The sequence below is a fragment of the Anopheles arabiensis genome, chromosome 2 (genome assembly GCF_016920715.1).
Source record: "Anopheles arabiensis isolate DONGOLA chromosome 2, AaraD3, whole genome shotgun sequence".
In the NCBI taxonomy this organism is placed as follows: Eukaryota; Metazoa; Arthropoda; class Insecta; order Diptera; family Culicidae; genus Anopheles; species Anopheles arabiensis.
The window spans coordinates 80,165,112-80,191,208 of NC_053517.1; the positions used below are offsets into that span (position 1 = coordinate 80,165,112).

The following is a 26,097-nucleotide window of genomic DNA, read 5'->3' on the forward strand; positions in this document are numbered from 1 at the left end:
CCGAGCTGTCCATGTGCATGTTAAAAAAAAACAACCTAATAATACCTTTTTAATAAACACGCGAGCTCATCCGGCACCAATTTTGTGTGACCCAAGGGTCAACGCGTGTCCAATCGACGTATCCGTCTCAAATTAAGCTCCAATAATCGATGGTAGTGTATTAAATGCACGTAGCACGCTACCGTGGGGAAGGAATTTTCCTATTCCGTTGAAACAGGTACATTTTTTTAGTGACTTAGTTGACGTCCCCCCTCCTGCTCAGGATGCACTGAGCACCGAAAGCACCGATGAAGCAATTCTAGGTAGCGCTCCCGGTGGAGAAAATAACCAGTTTTCCCAGCCTCCGCACGCTTGCAGTCATCACGATGCAGTGCTCTGGTGTTGGTTGGTGGTGTTTATTTCTTACACCTTCCATTCCATTCCTCCCGGTGACTGTTAGCCATCCACTACCACCAGCGTCCATCGGGTTTTCCATCCATCGTCTTTCCCTACCTCCCGCCGAATGTGCCGGAAGCTTTTTCCCGCCATGCGCAGATAGCACTGGCGGCGTGGCTGTACAACGCGCCATGGGATTTGTGATTGGAAAACGAAACGGAATATATTTCGTGTTTCTGACGCGTTTATGTTGCTCAACATTGCTTAAGGAACTGCAGGTCAGTACACAGTCAATTGCGTGCCTTAAGAAAGGAACCACGGTTTGCGTTTTTAAGATTTTTTTCTGTATGCGTTGAACGCATGTTGGGCGCGCTTAACGCTTTCTCCGTGCGCCACAAACGTTGCGCATACTTCAAGTGGTCCAAGAACAGAAACAGCCTGAAGGAAAAAACAAACAAACCCCAACACATCGGGGTGAAGGATTGGAAAATCATTTAAATGTGACCAAATCAACACACTGCCGTACTACACACCCTGAGGAAAGCTCACCAGAGATAGCGGATTGCCGAACTGCCGGCAACTGGTGTATGTCGTCACCTCCCCGTTCGTCCGTTTTGATTTTCCTCGCATACATTGGAAACAGTATCGTGTGTTGGGGCAATGCGATGTCGATGTATGCAATTGGCCACAACACCGTATGTTCCAAGCAATCAGGCAACAACGGCTGAACGAATGGTGGAATTGTAGATGGGTGGTGACTAGTAGTAAGGGGAGGAAGTTGCTTTGTGTTCGATTGATTTACCAATCGCTTTGGGCTAACTGCGAGTGTGTGTAATAATTAGAACATCTTTTCTGCCCACAAACGGCGTCATGGTAAGAGGATACACCGTGCCCACGGGGTGGGGGTCTGTGATTGCCAAATGAAGTTCATGTTACTTGCTTGTGCGTACTTTATTGGTAAACGATTGGTGAGCGGGTTTGTTGTGCATCGTTGTAATGCGCTTCAGAAACAAAGGGTTTAACACGTGTGGTCGGTTTGATGTGAAACACTACAAGCAATTCGAACACCGAGCAGATGTGCTCCCATATGGTCTAGTGGCTAGGATATCTGGCTTTCACCCAGAATTCCCGGTATGGGAAGGAGAGAGTATACTTTTATATACATTTAGTATAAAAGTGTAACTTTTACATTAATAAGATTAACAAAACTGCTATAAAAAAGAGGGCCCAGATTAGGTTAACTTTATAAAACTAAAGAAAAAAAACTACAACGAGAATTTTCGACATGATAATTTTAAATATTTCTAGAAGAATTAGCATTTAAGGTCTGTTAATATAAGGGAGAACCATGCAGGGCATTAAGTCTAAGTCACTGATTCCAGTTCTCTTATCTAACATCTTTATCCATCTTAGTACTAATTTAATATTAAATGCATTCCCCGATATACGCTATTAATGTGGACCGGAGGCAATAGTGTATTTCGAATATTAGCGTAAGCCGAATTTCGTGGTTTTCAGTCAAATTAAAGCTAATTTTCGTATAATTTTGCTTGAAGTGGCAGGTTTTAGCCACTAAATTAGTTATTTGATCTGATTTCAATTGAAGATTATAATTTTGCACATTTTGAAATGGTTTTTAAAATTCGACCAAAAGGGAATTTATTTTTCATTTGACATTCGTTTTGTCAAATTAGTACAATTTGCTCAAAGAACTGTCAAATTCAGAAAATAGCGTATAGCGAAATCGCGTATATCGAGTATGGCGTGTATCGGGGAATACCTATACAACATTTATCTAAGCTGAAGCCTTTCTTCCCGAACCACAAAAAATAATATAAAACGTGAAAGCACATATTTAAAGAAATATATTACAGCATGGGAATTAAGTTAAAAAAGCTTTCAAAAAACGAGAGCGTTCCACGCGTCATGCCAAGATGTGTGATCACAACCGATCCGCAAAAGTGTTTTTCGCAAAAGATAAATAATCAATCTAAATTCCACGATAATAAATAAAGCCGAGAGCAGGGAACATCGCACCAAAGAAGTGAGGGACAAAGAGAGGGAGCAAAAAAAAACGTTACTTAATTACTGTGCGAATATTATCTGGTCCAAGAAGCTTCGGTATAGCCTCATGAATTATACAATGAAAGAATACACCCAGACCAAGTCCGACATCTCTGGAGGTTCTAATGGACATTTCTGGTCGGAGCGCCGTGGCGTGGCTGCTTATTTTGCTTCCGCAAATGCAAAATAACATCACGCCAGCAGACGAGGCGAATGGTTTTGCGAAGCGATCGGTCCTCACTTTCGACACATGTAGAAAGCGTTAAGGAAAGGTTGTCACCAATCTCCTACATCCCAATTCTTAAATGTTAAAAATGCTTGAATGGCTGTGATGAGACCTTTACGGCGATAAAAATGGCTTGTTCTTGCCCATTCAACAAACTTGTCATCAAATGTTATTGAAAATGGTAATCTCAGTTTGATGAATAGTTTGTTAGCGTTGAGATCTCATCCTATTGCCCAAGAGAGGCTAATAACCTGTGGTCAAAAGAAGCACACCGATATAAAAAACACAATGCTCCACGGACGTTCCAAACGACGTCGCTATCCATATAATGCGTTCAAAGATGCGGGTCAAAGTGAAGGTAATGTTTGACGACCACGACCGACGACCACACGATTGTAGATCGATGTAATCGCCATCATTTGCTTTGTTTGGTCGTTGAGCAGTCTGTAACAGCTCTGATGGTACCTTTTTCGGGCTGCAACTGGGCTTTCGCTTTCGCGGGGCGCATAAATTGATCGCGTGCGCTGCTTCGAAGCCCCGACACGATCAGCAGTCACGCGATCAATGATCGTCATCGTCATCGTCTTTCAGTGGCTAACCATGTAAAGGGCGTTTAAGTTGGCTTTAAAGCGATATGAGGCATGACTAACGAAAACAACGAATTTCGACGATGACCGAACATGCATTCGAAGAAGGCAAGGGGTGGGTTTGTATAATATGTAAAGGCTCGTCATTGTGAGCGTCGTTAAATTAAAAAGTGACACAGAAATTATTGAGCAACAAACAACGGTCAATTGATAACCAATTAGGGGGCGTTTGATTATGTACAACATTCCGAAAAGGGGTATAATGTATGTAAAAGATTAGTGTTAAAGGAGTTAAAATTGAAATCGCTTCCAACGGTTTCAGTTAACACGTTGTTGTGTGTGTCCAATTTGGTGCGAATAAGGGTAAATAATGTGTATTTTCTTTCCACCAACTTCTGCTAATTGATATTTTCTACAGAATCGTGAAAGAAGAGAGTTAATGGCATAAGTAACATGTATCAAATCAAATCAAATCTAATCATTTACTCAGGTGTTGTATGGTAGTTAATATTTTATTCGCCTTAATGTATTCGCCTTACTAAACAATCGCTTTAAACCCTAAAACTCATATACTAGAGGATAGTGATAAGCTACTAGCGGTGAGGACGAAATAGAAACATTACAGCATTCTATCTAGCTTCTCTCGCTTCGATTACAAAGGTGTAAGTTTACCCTTTTCCTATTCCGTGGTATTCAGTATGGCGGGTGGATAGTGTCATTGGATGTCTTAGCTAAAAGTGATACCCTTAAGAAAAACTGTTGACACCTATCACTTTGAAATTTGGATTGTTCCAAAAGAGAGTATTGAAATTTTGTGCTGCCATTGATTTTACTGTAACAACGGGCGCCGCTAGTGCATCGTGTTGTTCATAGCATTTACCTAACTCACGGGTTTCTGCTTAAGAGGGAAACTATACAGTAAGAAGTTAAAGAATAGACAAGTACCGCATACGTATTCACGTTCAAATGTAAGTAAAAAATCCTTCGCCTTTGCGTTTACATAGACCGTTCCTCGGACGACCTTACTCCGATTGATAATACAACACAATAACAAAAACATCCCAAAATTGGAACAAAGCTGTGATTGAAGGTGAAAAATAAATTCGAATAAATATGCATATTCGCGCGTACACTAACGGAAAATGGATGCCCTTTCTTGCCTAAGTGCGGAGAGTGGCGCAAAAATATAAGGGGGAAAAAGAACAGCTCTCCTATCACATAACGTGAGATACAGAATTGGGAAAGCAAACAGCTATTTGATGTACAAAAGATAAAGTAAAACCTTTCTCAAACTTACATACCAAAACGGGGGGCGACATTAGCGTCAACGAAACCGAGAACGTTAATGCGCATACGACTGCAGCTAAGGTGCTTGGAGTTGGATTTGGGTTGCATCATCGCTGCAGAAATGATATCACGGCACCGCTCGGAATCTACGGCAGCCATTCGGAGAATTAATTCAGCAGCGTTATTGTTGCTTTGGTGTCTAAATCTTCGTCATCATCGTCCTGCAAACAAAGGTAGGTTAGTACTGCAAAGAGAAAAGCAAACAAACACCCATCTCAGCCCACACTCACATCGAATCCGAAGCAGTTGCTCATGTTTTTCTCCAGCTCGGCCTGGCTAATGGTAACATCATAGCGCGATCGCTTTGTATCTTCAAACGTTGACATCATCATTTCCGCTTCCTGCAAATCTACTGAGCAAAAGAAAGGAATCGTATTAGATGCCATCTCCACCGAGCGTTGCAACGAATGTACGAAACACACCTTCCGTGGAGAGGATAAACTCATCCCCCGAGTCGGCACCCTGATGCTCGATTGCTATCTCGTGCTTTTCGTCCTCCGGTTCCCCGGTCACCATCACCAGATTTATTCCGTCTATATCGAGCGACTCCGCCGGTTCTTTTTTCGCACTCCGCAGCGCGCGCGTTGTCGTGGTCGCCGTCCTCGTGGCCGTTCTCGCCCTGGAAGTCGACGGAGGTGTAGCGACGGCGGGTGGAGACGTTGCCTTTCGCTTCGGTGCGCCCCGCTTCTTGCGCGACTTCTCCATGCCGGCCGCTTTGCTATCTTTGTCCTGCAGCTGTATCACCTCCAGCACCACGTACTGGCCGTCCCCGTCCTCGACCGTTACGACGTCGCTCGTACCCAACGGTCCCGCTGCCAGCTCGTCGTCCTCGTCCTCTTCATCCTCCTCCGTATCGTCGCCCTCGTATTCATCTTCCTCATCCTCCTCGTCCTCCTCCCCTTCGTAGTCTTCCTCGCCCTTGTAGATCTCCTCCTCGAACGTGATCTGCACCTTCTTCTGGCGGCCCTCGCGCAGCGCCTCCATCTCCTTGCTCACCGTCGACTCGGGATCGTGCATTGCCATGTGCCGGATCAGGTTGCCCTTGTGCCGGAACGGGCGCTTGCAGGTGGGACAGATGTGTGTCTTCGCTTTCGGCGTCGGCGCCACGTAGTCCGGATTGTGGTAGTAGTTCATGTGCCGCTTCAGCAGCTGCTTCTGGCGGAACGTTTGGGCGCAAATCTCACACTTGTACGGTTTCTGGTCCGTGTGCAGCAGCAGATGCGATTCCAGGTGGCGCATCGAGATCGAAGCGTACGGACAGTACTCGCACCGGTAGCACTTTTCGCCCTCGTGCGTTTTCGCGTGCATCTTGTAGCTGTACCGGTCGGGGAACGTGCTGTCGCACCGCTTGCACTTGATCGGCTTGTCCGCGGTGTGCAGATTCTGCACGTGAATGCGCAGATCCGTCTTGCGGCCACAGGTCGTCGGGCAGAGTTTGCACTGGAAAACGGGCTTGTTGCCAACTGGAAAGGAACGTTTAAGGAAATGTCAGTAAAAAAGAGTCGCCAAAAACCGCTTCACCTCTCCTCACCTTGGTGTATCATCTTGTGAGCCTTCAGCGAGTTGGACTGCGTAAACCGGGCAAAGCAAACGTCACAGGAGTAAGGCTTCTCGCCGGTATGGATACGCATGTGCCGCGTCAGCTTGAACTTGTCCGGCGACGCGTACGTACAGTGCGGACACTGGAACGGTTTCTCGCCCGTGTGCGTGCGGATGTGGCGCTTCAGCTTGCTCAGCTCCACGCTCGCGTAATCGCACTCCGTGCACTTGTGCGGCCGTTCGTGCGTGTGCCGATAGCGGATGTGCCGGATCAGCTCGCCCGAGGTCGTGAAGCAGTTGTCGCAGTGCTTGCACTGGTGCGGTTTCGTGCCCGTGTGCGTGTTGACGTGGTTCTGCAGCGAGGCCAGCGTTTTGAAGCCCCGCTCGCACACCACACACTTGTGCGGCCGGTCCTCGGAGTGCGTTTTGAGGTGGCGCGACAGCAGAAACAGCTTGTTGCTGGTGTAGTTGCAGTAGTTGCACATGTACGTCGAACCCGTGCTCTGCTGGGTGCGCTTACCGCGCGTTTGCGTCTTTTTCGCCGGCTCCTGCTCTTCCTGCACGATGTAGTCCGGATCTTCGAAATCGTAGATCTCGTTATCCTTACTGTCGCCCTGGCTCGGCTCATCATTTAGGACGAGCGTCGACTTGTCCGCATCATTCATGATCAGCACGTAGCTGACTCCTTCCTCCGATTTGTCCGGCTCGTCTGTTAGCCCCTCGAATTCTGTTTGACCTGCATCCACCGCCGTCAGCTCCGCGTCCTCGTTGGCTTGGAAGTAGTAGTTGCCCTTCTGGTCCACGAAATAGCACCCGCCTTCGTCGTCGTCCTCCAGCCCGGCCGATATCAGCTCCACGTCCTCCATGTCCAGCTTTTCCTGCTTCGCTTCCTTTATCGGCGCCGGAACAGAGTCATGCTGCGCTGCCCTTTTCTTGGTGTTTGGTTCCTGTTTGATGCGTTTCGAACTCATCGTAGTGTTGCGTTATTTGCCTCGCTGGGCCGGATTGACTGTAACGAAACAATGCAAGATGCACCGAGCTGAAGAATGCTACACTCACTGTTCCAGCTTTGGAGTAGGAAAATATATAGAAAACAATCTACATTTGCACGAACGCACAACAAAATTTTCGCCTTTACGATTCCCAACAAATGTTGACAGAACGTAAACGAATGCTTGTAACCAAGGTGGATTAAAATATCAGGTGGTGGATAACGGCCTTTGGGGGAGTCGCCATAGTTCAGGGACTTTACGTCATTTTAAAACCGTTAACAATCGGTTTCTGCACACAAAGTATAGCAAAAAGAATATATTTCTTGATTTTTTGTGCATTTTTGTATGTCTATTGATTTTATCGAAAAAATGAAATATATTAAGATTAAAGATTTGATGATTTGTTTAGTCCCGAAATTTAAAATTATGTAAGTAAGAGTTCTAATCACACTTAAATTGTCTATGTGTATCGTAGATAATGAGGAATAAACGTAAAAATTTGGAAAAATAAATTATTTCTTAGTTTTTATCTTCAAACATGTCGAAAAGACAAAGAATTATACAATAAATCCACGTAATAACACTAAATAACACATTTTGATCGATGTTTTAATGGTAAATAAGAATTCGCAAAGCACAAAATATACTTTAAAAGTATATTCAAACGAAAAAATGTGGTAGATAAATTATTTGAACAAAACAAATAAATGTAAACAAAGTTTGAATCCTGGAGACCTTACGTCAAGTGCTCTAGATTCCACCTCTTGATCTCATTAATGCACCTTGGCTTGTAACGCGTGTCGGGTTATCCGTACCAACGACCCGATCCGATTATTCGTGACCGCCCAAAAGTAATCAAATGCTTTTTTCTCTTTTATCTCCCGTCACACGGAAAAAAGCATAACCAAGCAAATTGAATCGCCATTTTGGAAGGAAAAATTAGCTTCCGATGCATCCTGATCGAAATGAGCGCATGAAAAATCGTCCCTTTCGATCGTTTCCAGCACAGCATAACGATTTTGCCGCACTCGGATCTTTGTTTACATTCTTCCTTCGGAATTATCACGACTAGATGGAGCTTGGGTTCCCGGAGCAAAATTCCTATTTCTATCACCGTCGGCGCTGCTGCGACGACACCGCGCCGCTTGGCGTCGAAGCTATTTGATCAATATTTTTCCACCAACAGCCAACGTACTACTCGGTTCTGCCTCGCGCTTTTTTGTGGTTCGTACCACCGCACCTATGTTTCCGTACTTTAACAACATTCAGAATGTGTTTTACCTGTGCAAAATGGTTATAACTCTTAAAAGTTCCGCAAAACAGCGACACTTCGGCCGCTTCACCTTTCGCACTGAGTTCGAGTTGTTGTGGTTGCGGGAAAGACGCTGTTCGAGCAGTTTTTGCTCGCAGCTGCGCTGAATGCCTGTTTACACGAAGCGCCAGGTGCAATAATTTTTAGACAAATAGTGAGAATGTTTTATTCTTCTTCTTCTTCTTTGGCTCAACAACCGATGTCGGTCAAGGCCTGCCTGTACCCACTTGTGGGCTTGGCTTTCAGTGACTAATAGATTTCCCCCCATAGCAGGATAGTCAGTCCTACGTATGGCGGCGCGGTCTATTTGGGGATTGAACCCATGACGGGCATGTTGTTAAGTCGTACGAGTTGACGACTGTACTACGAGACCGGCTCGAGAATGTTTTATTAACATTTAATTAATACGTAATACGTTGCTTAAACACTGTATTCATGAATTATTGAGCGTATTTTTATATTGAATTGTTTTTTTTTTCATCTAGTTTGCTCAGATAAACTTGCATTACAGTGTGGCGAAATAACGTTTCTGAAGGGAAAGATGTTCATTGAAATTCAAACTTGTTGCAAATTTAACTCAACTTACTTTTATATTCCATATGTTTCGGCAGTTAATAAAAGAACGGCTTTTTTTGCAAATATCTTTATTCTCAACACGACGGTTTTGTACCGTTCATAGCCGTGCGGCAAAGAGATGGCGATTAAACACAACAAATTGGGTATTCTACCATTAACTAACGAATAATTTACTTCATAAAATAACCCTACCGTAGGAGACGCAAGACAACATATTCCACCCGTAGCAAAGAACAAAAGAACCTAACGGTTTACAATTACCAAACTAAAATACAAACAAAACTGAGCGAAGTGAAGGGCTTTAAGGAAGCCCGGTTTTACCCCGAATGAAATGACGTTTTTGCTTTGTTTTTAGTGCACATACTGAACAATACATAAAGAAGAAAGCACGAAACACGAAAGCTAACCCGGGAATGAAGGAGCTGATATCGGAGGCTCGAAAACGGTGCTGGGATGGGATTGTGTTGTTACCCCTCCCCCCTTTCAATGGTTTCTTTCGGCCGTGGTGCAATACTCCGAAGCATGACTCTTAATCTCTATCTTCAGTATGTACACGATGGCTAACGCGAGCAGCACGAACAGCACGCAGGTAATCCACTGGAACCGATGATTCCGCTTCACCTGCACCTCCAGCCGGTGCGTAGTTTCGTTCAGGTGCGAAATCGTTTGCTGCAGCAGCGACATCTGCTTGTCCGCACCCATGCCCATCATACTACTGCCGCCGAACGAGCCGCTCATCACACCGTACTGGTCCGGGCCGGCGATCACGTTGCCGGCGCCGCCGAACATCGATTCGAGACCGCTCTCGTCACAGTTCGCCGGCAGTGCGCACTTCAGACGATGCTGCTCTACCGAGGAGCTCTTGGCCGAGATTTTCTAAAAACCGGGACACAAAAAAGGAACTTTTAAGAAACAGTGCCATCAATACACGTGCAATTTAGAGGCGCTCACCTTCCACAGTTCGGTTAAATCCTGCGGGTTGGTGGAAATTTCATCCGTCAGTCCGATACACATCACCAGAAACTTTTCTCTATTGATTGTGTGCATCTGTTGGCCCTGCTGTAGCATTACGTTGATGTTCACGCTTGCTGAGGGCGGCAGAACGCCGGTACTGGGACGTACACGGAACTTTTCCGGCGCGGTCGTTTTCACCTGCAATGAAAATTTGAAGAAAAAAATCAATGATTTGCTGCTCATTGGGCGACAGAGATAATTCAAATTAGCATTTACCTTGTAGGACACATCTTTCGTGTCGACATTGGTGATTTCGACCGTACCGACCAGATCATTGCCCAATCGCGAGAACGTAATGGTGTTTTGTGGCTTTATCCGTAACATTTCTCCTGCAATCGAAACACAATAACATAACAATCAGCACCTGTATCAGAGCGAAGAGTTGTAGATAAAGCCGACCGGATGAAGCATCTAGCGATAGAAGCATAATCGTGACGCAAAAGTGCCGTTTGAACAGCGTGTTGAAGCAAGTAGGTATATCTCCCGGGAACAATGATAACTTTTTTTGAGTTTTAATGCAATTAAAATGGCATATTTTCGTACTAACACGAGTCCTTGAATAACTTTTAAGCAATGTTCAAACACTGAAATTGCATTACATTTAACGATTTTTTCTAAAATTACATAATTCCGGGCCGGATTCGTAGCCTTTAAATAACTTTAAATAATGCATGCGGAGACATGCAGGCGAGTGCGCGCTCGTTGTGTTACCATAGGGACGAATTTTGAGGATGAATTTTAAATTAATAAAATCGATTTTCTGCCAAACTGGACCCTTCTTTTTACACCTTGTTGCCACCCTCCGGCCGCCCCTATGTCACAATAAATTTCCTTTTTGAGCAGAAGCCAAAAAAGCTATTAACCAAGTATGTTAGGCCCTAACTCCCCTCTCCTCGTGCGCCCCCCCCTTCCCCATCCTTTCTCACTAGTCTTACCTTCGCTGGACTCTGGCTGAAAAGTGGTACTTGGTTTGTCCAGCATTGGGGACTCTGGTGGGCTAAGGTTGGCAAAGTGAACCTGTGAGGGTGGAAAATGAAACAGAGAAGAGACAGAAACATTCATTAAAACGGGGGAAGATGTTGAACAATCGAGGGTAAAATGTTTATAAACTGTGTTTGTTTCGCTTTTATACGCGATGACAAATGAACGGAAGTGCTAAGAAATGACCGTACTCAACACAAAATTTGGCTGGCTCTCTGCAGCGCACCCCCGGTCGTCTTTTGTGTTTCTCCAAATTCGGTAAAGTTTGATGCAACCGTACCGGCGTGCTAGCTGGCTGTCCTGGGAAGCTAGCTTTTCTTCTGCTCTCAACCCGGGAATAATGCTCCAAGAAGGGAGGTGTTAAAATTCACTATTACAGTTTTATAAATAGCTTCAATCTATAAGCTACGGTCGCTTCTGCCAGGGATGATTCGACTGTCCGCCAAACGGCTGGGTTTTAGGTGTTAGCGTACAATTGTCGGGAGGGTTGAAATAGAACTTATTTAGCTAATAATCATTCGCAACCGCAATTCAGTTGATGGTGGGGCGTTCGGCTGCAAACGGAGACCCGCGGAAGCACTTATCGTGAATGGACAAGGTCACAAACAATAAATCACAACTCCGCACAGCGAGCGATTGTACGAGCACTTGTTGCAATACTGCTAATTTCGTCTGTAATTTGAGCAAAAACGTACACACTCCGGTGGTATTCCAGTGGCCACCGCAACGCAGGAAGATAGTTTTTTTCTTCTCTCACACAGCCTACTACTGTGTTCGTTCGTGCGGCATTGAAAACCAGCGCCTCCTCTTTCGCGAAGCTATCGATTGATTTGAACACCGCACCGACAACACACTGGGGTTGCTGCTATGGGGAAAGACAGCAGAAAGCGGCGCAGTAGATGTATAATTGATCCGGCACGCACTGTCCCACTTTGCGGGAAATCCTTTTCACCTGATCCTTAGCTGGTCGAACGGTTTTGAGCAGTTTCACGCCGCGTTTCACCCCGAGCAAGTGAGCTTCGTTCGTGTGGGCTGTTTGTATCTGTTCCGCAGGAATTCCAACTCAGTTGCAGTTGCGTCCCGAAAGCCGCTCCCGTACAACATTGCGAGGGTTTTTGACGTTCGAATATCGCTGCATCTCGCTCATTTTCTCTACCCTTCCTTGACTTGCCGACAGTGCTCGTTTCAGAGTGAGCTTGTGTGCCGCCCTCTTTCCCCCGTCACACTTCACATCTAACGCTTCGTCCACCTTTGTCCATACGCCTTTCGTTGTGTTGGTGACAATTTACACGCATCACGTATCGAAGTGTGTAGGTTCTCGCTCGTTGTGACATGCCATCTCTTTCGCGCATATCGACGCGTGAAAAAACGTAAACAAACTTGCTCGCTGACTAAATTTAATGTGCGCAATCACTCCAGTTAGTAAACTTCTAGTTTAAAAAAACTCAAGTAAAACACATCCAGTTAGCGGTCACCTACGACCGCTAACTGGATGTGTTTTGATAGATTTTTTTTTAAGTGGAAGTTCGTTAACTAAAGGGTTTCTCAGTTGAAAAACACATAAATGTCAAAACATGAAACATCCCGAATCTTACGAAGAGAAATTCATAGCAAATGTGGACTTTTCTCACAAATTTAACCTCTCAGTTAGCGGTCACCTACCTACGGTTTGATATGTATTGAAATATCACATACAGGTGTCCCCCGAGATACGACTGTATTTGGGACCGAAAAAATGTTCCAAAGCAAGGCGTAAGTCGAAATAGTCGTGTTTCCAATATCTATGAATATAAAGTTTCCCATATAACCAAGATACCGAAAACGCTACCAATTTCTTGTAATAAAAATCCAGTACCATCAAACAAAGCCAAAAAACTATCAGTTTGGTGGGTTAAGCCACACGGCAACAGAAGCAGCCACTTCAATGTTGTTGAAGTCAGTTTTTTATTAACGGATAATTTATTCGCTCAACGTGTTTCACCTGTGTTAAAATGTAATTTAATTAAGCATAGGAAGCAAGTAAACGTGTGTGTTTAAGTTGGTTTGTTGTAAAACATCCATGTGTAATATGTGTATATGTGTGTTTGTTTACTTGCGAGTGGACTCTTTCATTTCGCTGGTCAGTGCATAGTTTATAGACTAATAATATTGCTGAAGTTGCAGTGATGTAAGTGAATGAATTTAATCAATCGAGGAGTTAAAATTCTATTCAGCATATCGCCTTAGCCAACCCTTGACCAAACTTTTCTTCAAAGCATTTTTGGAAAAGGTGGGTTAAGTAGTGGGCAAGATAAATACATCGGATCGGAACTGGCAGCTCCGATTGTTCTTAAATTTGGTGGGTTAACGACTGAATCGACCACCACAAACCCACGTGGGTTTGAAGTGGCTTTACAGAGGGTTAAAGCCGATTTGGTTATTTGGGTTTATAACCCAGATAACAGAGTCGGAGTCCATGAAATCGTGTATTTTATTTAAAATAATGTACGATAATGTATTAATTTTCCTCCAAAAGCCGTTTACACGATATAGATATCCAAGACCGGAGAGTTGTAGAGTCTAGTGTTTGTAACGGTTATCAGAACAGAAATTCAAAAAATTTACCAATTTCGTCTCAATGACAACTTTTTACTGTCAAAAACAAAATCGTCGTATCTGCGAATCGTCGTAACTCGAGGGGGTCGTAACTCGGAACACATGTATTACTTTCATACACGAAGTGGAGTATGATGATCATGCATGAAACATGTTCAACTTTTTTTAACTTTTTTTTAGTTCCACCTACACCTACGCTTGTTTGATATAGCTTCGTAACCATCACACGGCAAGGCACGCGAATAGCCTCGTCAGAACTGGCATGAAATAAATACGTTAATAAAAAAACCGTTAAAAGTTCAATAAAGGCTTTCCACGATTCGATCAACGTCAAGACCCTCAAATGAAGACTGTACATAAAAAGACACTAGCGGATCAGCTGATGCGATAGCGGAATATGTACGAGCAAGTCAGACGGCGGAGCGCCGATGATAATGCAAATGAGGAGGGGGGGGGGGGGGAAGCGGTGGAGTGTATTTATTTTTTTGGCCATATAATTTTTCCCACCAACACAATCGCACACCAGCGCGAGCTTTTTGGCGGACATCTTGAACCTTCAAAAACCGTCACAACTACTTACAAAAAGCATCGCCAGCGAGGGAAAATCGCACCGATGTGGAGCGTTGGCGAGCTCGTGAAAACCGGTGTTTGGCCTGCGGGTTTTTGACAACGTCCGAAAAGCTCACAGAAAGCTTCAATATTTGAATTCACCGTTCACGAATGCAATGAATTTGTGTGCAACCATATTAACCCTATTCTGTAACTAATTTGAATTGAAATTGAATGGGAATGAATTTGCTGCAATTGGTCGATCGTTTGGCAACCGTCTAACAATCAACAGAGTCATAAACCGCAACGTTGCCAAATCGGGCCAACGAACTTTCCTCACTGTTTGTCACAACATGCAATATGGGCGTACAAAAAAGAACAGACACAAACCACATTCAAAACCAAATGCTAGCGTTTTGCTTCTTTTTCAACAGCCACCACTAACTCCTCGAGGTCGAGAGGAATGCTTTCCCCTCTTCGCTTCAAAAACCGGTTTCATTTGCTGGTCACGAAAATATTTGCAGTCCAATGTGCAGCCTTCGGCTTGCAACAAACCAAGCCCTCCCTTCCGCATCTTTTCGCATCATGTACAAGACGGCACACACAACGTGTCTTATTATTGGGTGCGATGTACTTACGATGCGGGTCAACAACAAAACGCGTACGCTGTACGTGCAGAATCTTAACCGTAGAAAGGGAAAGGTGAGCCTCGTCTTGCATCCTTGCCTTTGCAGCTGAAACCTGAACCTTGCGTAATGTTGCGTACGATCCGTACTGAAGTTGAGTTGGGTCTATAATGATCACCCGGAAAGAAACCGATGCGTGTGATTGTAATTGCAATCGTCTAAATCAACTCTCCGCTTCGCATGGCGTATTAGTAACAGATTTCGAGGTACACGTAGAGTAGGATGATTAATATGTTATTAAATGCATACTATAATGAAGTAATTACCCGAGCCATCGCACGTTGAAACCGTTGCAGTTTTTCCAAGGAAATGGTGGTAATTTGGAGGTGCTCCTCTGTCGTACTTGTCTGCTGCTTACAGCGAAACACTAAACACCTGTCCCAACAGCACAGCAACTAGTTTTGATTTTACTTTCTGTGCGCTCTTCACCTCAAACTTTTGAATCTGCCCACGTGCACGCACCACTAAATACAACAAGGTTCCTTCCCTTGTCACAGCTTATTGGAATTGACTCGAACTGGATGTTACGTGAAAGTCGTCAGCTGCTGGTAGGTATGATGATCGATTTGGCTTTGGATGACTGACGACGCTTACACCCGTTGGTTGGCACTTTTTTGGAGGGGTTTTGATTTTTAGAGCGATGAAACCGTTCTATATCGTGTCCTGTGCTGCACCGCCCGACCGTAAAAGCAATCAATATTTATTTTGGGAAATTGGAAAATAGTAAAAGATGGCACAGCGGGCACGCTACTGTCCTTACACCGCTGCACCTTCGGAGCTACTGTCTTATCAAGGCAGGAGAGGGGAACTTAGTTTCGACTATTAGCCTCGAATCGATACGAAGGCTACAAGCCGGGAGTGGGTGAGCTATATATCGTTAAAAAGAGCACACCTTCCCAAAGGGCCCTGGGACACACCACTTTCAAGAACGTTCTACCCTGTGTTTTTTCCTCTTCTTTTAATCGATTCGCGACGCGGCACGTCACACACGCCGGGAACTGGCCGGCACGTGGTGAAGATGTTTGGATGATACACCACTGTTCGATAGGAAGGAAGGTACTCCTCCTCAACCGGGCGGAATTGCTTTGCTGCTGGTTCGATTCGTATCTGTGCCCGCGTTGCCCCGGGTGAACTTTGTTTAACGATGCGCACCTACTGTGTGTATGTGTGTACACACTGAAATTGCAACGCCAGGCACAAAAAGCTGAACGCAAGGCAACCGCGATGACGATTTTTAGGTCAGCAGAAGTCTACCGAGAAGGGAGATACACACACACACACACGCACGCTTACAACAACAAGAAGAAGTAAAAACGAACAACCGAAATTTCCTTCGCACCCCGGTTAAAACTGCATCCCTTGCAGTCGCGCGTGTCTGTCGCGATCAACGGCCGGTAAATTACTAAACTCCACTCCGCAAGTATCACTTTCAATGCGAGTGACGCTTGTGTGACTCTCTTTTCAGTTTCTTTTGCTCGCATACACGTACCACTTGACTGCCCCTGCCTTCTTGGCTCGCTGGAGCGTTTTCGCGGTTCAACCCAACTGCCGCTGCGGGGAAGGGTAGCGCGCACAGGGATGGCAGGGAAATATGGGGTGAGCTAGAGGGTTGTTAAATAAATTGTTTTACCGGCTCACGTTGCGGAGTTTGGCGGAGAGTGAGCGCCCGAACGGAATAGCGAGACAGTAGAGGCAAGTTGCGAGAAAGGGGTGGGGATTTGTTTTATATACCTCACCATCTACACATGCTGCCCCACACCGGTACTTAGCTACCGGGAGGGGAGGAGGGTTAAGGTTCGAAGCGCTCTGAGCATAATATGACCGACCCGAGCTGTGGCCGTTCGTGCCAGTGTTTTTCTTCCGTGACGTGAGTGCCGCTGCGTCGTGGGTAGAAAATAATGGTAGCATCGCGCTGTTTAGGGCAAGTGTAGTAAATGCACTTGAAAAGGCCATTACATCTAGTTTTGTTTTCATTCGTACCGTTTGGTCGGAATAGATAATTAACATTAAACTATTGTACATTGAACGTTTATGTTTGTCTGTTACGTTTTAATCGGGTTTCTAAGCTCTCAATAAGTATTTACTAGAGTTTTTTATACTCTACAGATTTAAATCATTTCGCAATTTATCAGCTAGAAGTTATTGGGTTTAAAGAGAAAAATACCTAACATGTAAGTATTAGCTTTTTAAAAATTCTATTATTAATGTAACTGGAATAAACAAACTCCTATCTACACATAGCCGGTGTAGAAGCCGTCACTCATCGTGTTACAGCCGGTAGAATACTGCAAACAGTAGAAGCGTCTACTGAACAAGGGACAAGCTTTGGAGCTGCCGGTGGGAAAATACAAGAATAGAAAGGAATCAATACAGTTGACGCCATCGTTCGATTTAAAGGTTAACTTATAAACTTTCACCATCAATTACACCATATGTCCGCAGGATGACATGCACGGTGGAGGGGGTTTAGTATCCTTCAAAATCGATGTGTAATATTCCTCTTTACATGCACTTTTTTCGAGTTGTTTGCAAAGTTCTGATTACTGTTCAAAACTGTTGATTACATATCATTTATAGCTCCCATCCAGTAAACGGTTCATGCATTTTAGAAATTAAGAAACCAGCCCAACGTGGATCGGTCTAACAGTATTATTTTCTGGGCGCATAACGCTTCTCCCTAGTGCATTAGTAGATTCCCAAAGCATTCAGCACAAAAGGAGCTTTTAGCGGTTTGATTTATGAAAATATTCCACACCCAAGCGATTACGCTTCTATGTGCCTGAACAGTTCTGTACGGAGTTTTGTGTTCAAGCTTAAAACTTTTCTTATTTGTTTTTATCTTTTAGAAAGAATCTTACTCAGTAAACAAAACTTAGTAGTTACAACGAAACTAGATAAGCGGAGGATGATGAACAGTAAAAGCCAAAAGGACCCAGTCCAGCCTTACCTTTTTCGAGAGGATGCCATTCTGAATACCGTTCTGCGTTAACGGTAACTCCATGGATTTCCGCCTTTCCGGCACGAACTGAAACACGTAATCGTCCTTGCCGCCCCAGCTCCGCGGCATGTTGTCGTCATCGATGTACTCGCGAATGTTTTTACTGCTGATGTTCCGTAACCGGTCGACGGCTTTGGCGGGCAGGAGCTTTTTGATAATTTGGAAGGTGGCTGAAAATGCACCAACAAACAGCGGGTAAACAAATTGTGGCACATTTGAACAATTGAAGCGTTGCAATTACCGTTCAATATCCATGGAAGATCGTAGATGAGAATGTAGTTCAGAGAGCAGGGATAGTAGTTTTTGAATGTGTTGATAATGTACTTCGTGTAGTCCATGTCGACGTTGCTGAGTCCGGCATCGGTCAGATCGAACACGATCGTCACCAGATCGTCGTTCGCTTCGCGAATAATTCGCTCGATCCAGTACAGGAAGCACTTTTTCAGGTCGTCCAGGTTGCGGGTCCCCCGCACGTACAGCTTCGATCTGAAGATGAACACGGTCTTGCCGTCGACGTCGCGTCCTCGGGGATACATTAACCCGTCGTTAATGTATTCCATGCGAATGTTATCTTCACGAATTTCTACAGCAGATGTTGACAAAACAAAACAAAAACGGAACAACACAATTAGTATCTTTGTTGGCGGCAAGATGTCGCTTGACATTGGAGCACACGACTCCACGCATAACGTACCATTGATGCCGGAGCTTTTTCTCCACTCCAACGTTTCCCAGAGCTGCTTCAACGATTCCTTCATGTTGAGGTCATTGTTCTCCAGGAACTTGGTCAACCAGCCGTCGCCTTCAAAAACCCACCTCATATCATGCTCGTGGAAGCCACCCGCTGCAGTGGGAAGGAAGAGACGGACAGAGATAAACGGAGAGGTTAGCAACCGGGTATTACTTAAAAATTCAAATGAGTCAAATAACTATTCAAACTATCGGTGTGAGCAAAAAAAGCACACACAAAACCAGTCCAACCTGAGGGCGTTCGTTGGAAGGCATGCGACTTTTTATCGGAGGCGGTGGATACGCCTTGAACTAGAGAGGGAGAGATCGTTTGAATTCTTTCAGGGGCCGTTTCAGGGTCCCTGGGGTCGTTGGGAAAAGTTTGAATGAAACTTTACGATGAATGAGCTGCAGCACAACGTTGAATGAGGAAGTTGCACAATTAAGCTGAACAAAGCTAACGAACTTTGTCAACCATCGAGCTGGTAGAGTCGATGATAAAAGAATATCAAATATCCTCCAATACAATCATCATTCAAAACACGGTGACACAAAAGAAGCATCGGCAGCCCTTTTGGGAACGCTAAGAGTGAGACCAATGTCATCCAGCCAGCTGGGAGTTGGGCGCACATCTTATCTAACGCTGCTCTCTTCGCGTTCGGCAAAAGACCTTGAACGTCATTCCCGCGAGCAAGATGTCACGACGTCATCGAGAGTGGACTGAGATCTCAGCCAAAGCCAAGTTCCCTCAAGCGTGTAATGTGCGCGCGCGGACGGGCACTGTCCGATGTGCGGCCGGGTGTCACAAGACGATGCGGTTAACGCGGTGGGGGGGCGTTCGTCACGGTCCGTTAGAGAGCCGCTGGCACAGTCCGGGACTGGGTCTTGGGGCGACCTTGGGCCCAAAAGCGGTATCTTTTCTATTCACGCTGGACCGGTGAAAGGGGAAACGGCGGCACTGTGTTCGCTATGCTGTGATGAGGCATTACAGTGTGGCATTAATTTGCAACACAGCGTGGCTAGTGATGTGCTAATGCCGGCCAGTATGTTTGTGTGTGGCAAGACGCCACTAAGCGAGATGCACTCACCACCAAAGCCAGGGGAAATAAAACGTTTATGATGTTCCTCCAATTACGGTAAAGAGCAAAAGGTACTCGGTACGGCCAGTGTTTGGGGAAAGATGCATGGGGTAATGTTGGGAGGTTTTTTTTATAGATCACTTAGTTAGCGTAAGCCCTGTAATAATTAAACATGTGGCAATTTAAATGCCATCTAAGTTGAAGGGCTTTTATGCTACCATACGTTCATACAAAATTTAGAATAAAAAGTTTCTTCACGATTATTTTTCTCACAGAAAATACATTTAACTAGGAATTGGGTCGTAAGCTGAGGGCTGAATTAAACATATCGCTTTATTCCAAACTAAAAAAAACAATCTAACAATATCTGCAACAATTGATGCCCGAGGTTCGACACCCACTGCGAAGGGAGTAGTAAAAAAAAGCATAATACACACACACACACACATACACACCACCCCGCCAACAAACCGTCTGATGAGTTATTAGCAATTTGATAACGCCACCCGGGAGGGTAAATAGTGCAACAAGTTTGCAGTGTGGTTACCGACAACAGGACGCCTGTCTGTGTGTATGCATATATGTAAATGATGAGCGTTTTAATTGAATTCTGGTGGGAATTGTGGTTGACCTGTTGATTAAAAAGTAATTGCCCTTTTTGCTCCAAAAATTATACTAATAATCAGCTATCACGAGAGCAGCGCCAAACGTCACAATGACATTAAAAAAAAGCCACCAAGGGACAACCATGAACACAACCTATCGGCTTCGCCTTTGAGTGATTATTTTCTTGTCTAACCACCGGGAAAGATAACGGCTCTTGGACATTGCTGAGTCACTGGGTATGACCTTGCAGGCTCAATTCCGTGCCCTTTTAGCCAAAGAGTGTAAGATAGATTGGGCGCAAGAAGCACCGATCCGACTGTCCCCCGCATTGTTTTGCGGTATACTTAAGGCCTACTTAGCATCTCCCGGTTACGTTACCTGGAACTTTTGCTGCATCTCTTTCTAGCTTCTCCTTGAACAGCTGCCGCAGTTCGGCCACCTGGGCCGGTGTTGGGTTGAGGAATTCTGGAAGCGGCATTTTCTATCGGACGGTCTTCTGTATCTTTTGTAACACACACACACACTGACACTAATAAAGGCACTAATACGCAAAAGGGCGGATCAGCTGAGGTGTATGTAGAACGGTCGACAAAACTACACTTAAACTAACAACTTTTGGCACCAGACTGAAAGCGTAGGAAGGATGGTGTAAGTACTATCACTGAAACAACACTCAGTTTGCGTTAACTTCGATCTTTCGTAGCCACACTTGCGCTGTCACTGTACACGTTACCACGCGTCCACGTTGATGCCCTTCCACACCGCCAAGACGCGCTCATCGGGTGTAACGACGATTGCTTCCAGCACCACACGTTACTTGTTGAACACTTCGATTCGGGGCAGGGACAAAAAAACAACACAAAAATGGTTTACTTTCGATTATTGTACACCTTTTCCGGTTCCTTCGGGTCTGATTGAGAGCACCACAGTAACCGCACAGTAACGTTAGTAACGGGTTGGAACGCTGGATGCTGGATGGAGGAATGCTGGATCGGATTTAACATACACACCACACCACAGGTTAGTATCGCTCTGCAGTTACTATTGTATAATTCCACCAGTTTTCACAATCAACCGAAGGTCGCTTGGGTCGGTGATTTTTACTCCCGATTTTTTTTTCGATTCTCTCTGCTTCCAAGCTAATAGTGATTTCGTAATCGCCAACGCGCCACTAATGTTCCCTGACGTCGGATCAAATTGGAAATCAATCGCAACCACTATACGCGTGGCCGCCGTCGATCAAACACACATGTACACACATGTGTGTTGTGTGTGTGTTCTTTTTTTTTCGTCCGGTTCGGTTCGTTTCTCAGTTCTTCTTTTTTTGCGCCGGTGTGTGTACGTGTTAGCTATTTTGCCTTCAAACGCAGGCAACCGGATGATCGGCTGGATCGCTAATAATGATCACTCGCGCTTGCGTTTTGGTGTGTTATTTCCACAGGAACTGGTTTTACCTTTCGGGATTTGGTTGGCAGCTAGGTTCGGGCACGGTAGGCAGCAGCACACACTTTACGTCGATGGCCGATCTATCTTTGTTTCGTCAATGGCTATCCGATAGCGGATGGTCACGAGAGCGAAAGACGGTGTAACACCAGCTGGCGTTACCTTGACGACAGTGAAAAACCACGCAACCGGGCCAGCAGCAGCGTTGACACACAACAACCCTGTCGTACACTCAAGCCTGTTGTTATCAGCCTGTCGTCGTGTAAGCGGGTGTGTGTGTGGCACGTGCGAATTTTCACACGCCAAACGGTGCTAAACAGCTGCTCCTTCGTGCGCCGCACCGCCGGGATTGCGGAATTTGGGAAGGAACGATCTCGTTCCCTTGCTTTCCGCTGCTGATGGTAGCGCGCACGTGTGGCAACGAACTGCAGCGGCAGCAGCAGCGCGAGAGGCGACCGGCGAATCGACACAAGCAGACAAATGCAGCACCCGAACGCGACCAGACGCGCTCCGAAAACAGACTGGCGTGGCGTGAGATCGCCGTACGAGCTTAGGTCAGCCACCGGCTGCCGTGTGTTGTTCCTCTTTTCTTTTTTTTCGGTTTTTGGAGGGAAGCCGTTCACCTAAGCCCACCGTGTTGTATCGTTATCTTTCACTCTCACACTCTCACGGCGCTCTCCGGGGTTTGAAGCTCGGGTCGGCGGGGGTCTAATGCAATGCTGTGCGGACGAATGGGAGAGAGGAGAGGAGGGAGGTCGAAGCGGTTAGCGTAACCGTGTTATTTTTCGGCAACCGCGAGAGCAACAAAATTACCAACAAACCGAACGAGAAACACAAGACACAAGGCAATAAAACCTGAAAAGCAGCACCAGGTTTTCGGTTTACGGAGCGGGAGTAGGAGGGGGGAGGAATTTTCCTCTTCCATCCCCAAGGAAATTGAGATTTGGAGATGAGCTGAGCGCGCGTGGCGAGGGAAAACGGCAGAGGCACCCGGGGAAAACTGCGGTTCATCGTTCGAGCGGTTGTGCGTCACCGTCCGGAAAGCAAAAAACAAATAAAACCGTCCGGTGTCTCGTTTCTCTGGGTTATTTTGGCAGTCTCTTCAAGCAAGACACATTTGCATAATTAAAGCACCCGTAACAAATTTACGCGACTCCTTCTTTCGCTCGCACGCACTTAATGAAAGTGATTTAGAACCCGGGAATCGGACAGCATTCGCCACTTTGATTGCTTAGATTGATGAAGAAAGTTCGATTCCGAAGGGAAATTTATAGAAAATTGCGCATTTATATGCACACAGGGAACGGCATAGGGCCCCCCCATAACCCCCATCCCATAGCTAATGCTCATGGTCACTACTTCAAACATCCGAGGGAAACAAATGACGGAAAGTGGAAAGAGGCGAACGAAGTAAATAATGTTATCACCGGGCAATCACATTGACGCGATGCTATGACATACTCTATGCGGGCGAAGCCAACCCGGGCTCCAGCTTATCATCAAATAACCACGTGTGTTATCGTCAGTTTTTGAAGCTGAGCGTCGATAACAGGAATTTGGCTGCATTGAGCGGGGTAAGCATTACGCGGGTTCGGGGGGATATCATTTCCAACGTTCAAAGAACCAGAGACACCTGCAAGCGATTATAGGGTTGTGATGCGTTTCTTACTTTTTAGCTGATTTGGGGAATGGCGTAAAGTTTATCAGAATGCATGTCGCAAGCAGGACGGCAGGAGACAAAGCGCCGAAGTGGGGACAGAGGGCAGCTTTACGTAGACAGGGCAAACAAACGTCGAATCTCGTTTGCAATTACCATGACTGACTGTAAATATTTATGTTTTTTTTTTATTAAGACCCTAGAATTATTCCAGCTTTATCATATCGGGTGGCGTCACCTTCGAACAGAGCTGAAAAGTTTGCGTCAATTTAAAATGGAGATTTTTTTTAACTCGGAAGATTGAATATTTGTGTAAAATATGCGTCTCCGTAGCAACTAGAGGATCAAATTTGCTGACTAAGGGTCTCGAACAATCGTCAATCCGATGGCTTTGCGCGTAAGTAGTGGATCGCGCAAGTATGTACGCAAATGGCGTCCACTGCAAGCCACGTTTTGTAAACACTCCGGCCATTAGAAACGATGACCATCGATCACGCGCTGCTGTTTGGATGTGGAGGCTTTTCAAATGGCTCACAAACGTACCCGCCGCATTTCCTGGTTAAGAGGCTTCTTCAAGCAGCGAGAGTGCGTCCGTGTGATCTTTGCCATACAACCTTGGCCTCGGACCGGTCGTACACTGGCTGGGCTGCCCTTGGCTTTTCGGGCCGATTCAGCGCGATGAGTGCGCGTTTGCATTCAAGATGAGAACCAGCTTTCGGCAAAACTGGTTATACGTTCGATGCACAGGGTAACGCTACTTGTTAACACATTTTCGGGCAGATATGTCTCGGAGATTGTGATTTATCAATCGAACCACATCGCGTTACTCTGGGCGCCGCTGGCTAGTGTTGTGCAATGGGTTGGCTCTCCGCAAGATAGCGCAATTACAGGCGCAAGTATTCGAGATCGGAGCAACGTTAGTGAAGGTGATACAACAACAAAAAGTAAGGTACCATTCAAGGGCGGGTTTTTGTAAGATAGTTGTTGCTCATTCGTTGGTTAGTACAGGTTCATTACTCATCAGCCATGATGGTTTTAAAATCGCTCAAGGACACTGAGACGGATCATCCCAAAAAAGTTTAGTTTGGGCTCAGTTTTGTTCCTATACTGTTCCAATATTGATCTCCACTAAGGACCTCATCAGCTTAATACTAGCTTAATAGGGCTTTTTCAGGAAGCGACAAGCTATTTGGAGTATATGATTGCAAACAAATAAAGTAAAGCAATAAATCAAGAGATGCCGACGATGGTGCATCGTAACAGCATTATGTCATAGGTTCCTATAATCGAGCCGTGTTGCTGCTCTCTCGGATGTTCAGTGAGTGTTGTTCCAAGTCAACGGCTTCTTATCAATAGTGCCATGTAATGCAAGTACCCTAGGGAGTTTGCAATAACATTGGCATGAAGAAACAAAGTACAGTGTGCCAACGATTGCCCATGTCCACAAAAGGGAATGCGTTTTCACAACTTGCATTAGAAATTTTTTTAATAAAAGCTTTACTTGATGTTAGAATTGAAATTCCCAATTTCCAAAAAAAAAAAAAAAATGACATTCCCACCGAAATGTTCATTCTGTTTATTTTACATCCCTTTTTAGTATGCGACAAATAGGCGCATAAATCATGTATGACAAAAGGACGACCGACACATGTTCCATCACCTTTCGGTGCACTTTGTTTGATCTGTGGAAGCTGGTGGATTTCTTGTTTTTAGTTTCAGTTACAACGTGCTCCTTTACCATTGCGTTTTGTTCCTCTGCGCCATCAAAGGACCCATACGCAATGGCTGGTAGGCAAGGGTAGCGTGTCAAAAATCGATGTTAATATCCACAAAGTTGGCGCTGTTGGCATCAGATTACCTGCCCGGCGACGAAACACGAGCACCCCGAAAAGACGTCGTAGCCCGCCTTATCTCACGTAGGGGGAAAGCGCGAATGCTCTTCCATATCTTGCTTCATGGAACACGATAATCTGGCGACGTTTGCCTGCAACCGTGGGCTGAAAGTTACAGTGTATTATGTATGCATATGTGTTCCATTCCATATCCTTTACTTTTCCATTTTTTTTCAACACACACACACACACACGCACATGTTTGCCATACGCCGGTCCAGAAGAGTTAGATGGCCAAGGTCACCTCTTGAGATTACATTTGCACAGTACATACGTAGTGATGGGTTGCTTTCCACCGGCGTCTCGATGGCAAGTAACCCTCCTGTACGTATAGTTCTTTCACCCAGTGTTCAATCAGGCAACACACACACACCCCTTTTTAAGCTGTAATAATAATCCCCTCTCATTATTTCCGCAAACTGTTTAAAACGGCTTTAAAATTACACTGCGTTCGGGGGACACTCTGCCGTACGCACCACGTTTACGCCTGAGCGATGAGCACGACCAACACCGGAAAAGACTAACGCACCGAGATAATAATTTCACTAATCTAACGACTTCATTACGCTAACTAACTGCACCAATTTACGGAATCGGAATACGACGAGCACTCCGGAACCCGAGCGAGAGCACCTTCCGGCCGTGACAGCGTGCGAGATGTAAATAATGTGGAGCGTTCTCGCGAGCGCAAGCTGCTGCTGATGATGCGGCTGCTTGCCGTGCCATATGATTCACGCGCTGGGCCCCCGTTTGCGTACGCTTTGCACATTGGGGGCGCTCAGGGGACAACAGAATTTGACAGTTGCAGTAATTGTTTTTTTTTTTTAATTTAAGGAAAATGCGGGCGGGA

At 45.4% G+C, this 26,097-nt stretch overlaps 2 protein-coding genes across 10 annotated transcripts; both read right to left on the reverse strand.

Moving 5' to 3' along the window:
- Window positions 1–3,733: 3,733 nt before the first annotated feature.
- Window positions 3,734–8,669, reverse strand: LOC120895458 (transcriptional repressor CTCFL-like). 5 transcript variants are annotated; one of them, XM_040298853.1, is made up of 5 exons: window positions 8,412–8,669; window positions 6,131–7,147; window positions 5,022–6,062; window positions 4,830–4,951; window positions 3,734–4,760 (listed from the first exon to the last, which is right to left on the reverse strand). In XM_040298853.1, the coding sequence occupies exons 2-5, from the start codon at window positions 7,107–7,109 to the stop codon at window positions 4,707–4,709; spliced, it is 2,196 nt and encodes a 731-aa protein (XP_040154787.1). In that variant the 5' UTR covers window positions 7,110–7,147; window positions 8,412–8,669; the 3' UTR covers window positions 3,734–4,706. The 5 variants fall into 5 exon arrangements, with proteins under 5 accessions (XP_040154787.1, XP_040154788.1, XP_040154790.1 ...); XM_040298854.1 differs by having other exon boundaries at window positions 6,131–7,177; XM_040298856.1 differs by lacking the exon at window positions 8,412–8,669 and adding an exon at window positions 7,257–7,317.
- A 405-nt stretch (window positions 8,670–9,074) lies between these two features.
- LOC120893662 (motile sperm domain-containing protein 2-like) lies at window positions 9,075–25,905 on the reverse strand. 5 transcript variants are annotated; one of them, XM_040295681.1, is made up of 9 exons: window positions 25,724–25,905; window positions 20,634–20,881; window positions 18,536–18,685; window positions 18,083–18,424; window positions 17,791–18,011; window positions 10,968–11,049; window positions 10,249–10,361; window positions 9,970–10,170; window positions 9,075–9,894 (listed from the first exon to the last, which is right to left on the reverse strand). In XM_040295681.1, the coding sequence occupies exons 2-9, from the start codon at window positions 20,731–20,733 to the stop codon at window positions 9,502–9,504; spliced, it is 1,602 nt and encodes a 533-aa protein (XP_040151615.1). In that variant the 5' UTR covers window positions 20,734–20,881; window positions 25,724–25,905; the 3' UTR covers window positions 9,075–9,501. The 5 variants fall into 5 exon arrangements, with proteins under 5 accessions (XP_040151615.1, XP_040151619.1, XP_040151618.1 ...); XM_040295685.1 differs by having other exon boundaries at window positions 25,814–25,830; XM_040295684.1 differs by lacking the exon at window positions 25,724–25,905 and adding an exon at window positions 25,692–25,709.
- Between the last annotated feature and the right edge of the window lie 192 nt (window positions 25,906–26,097).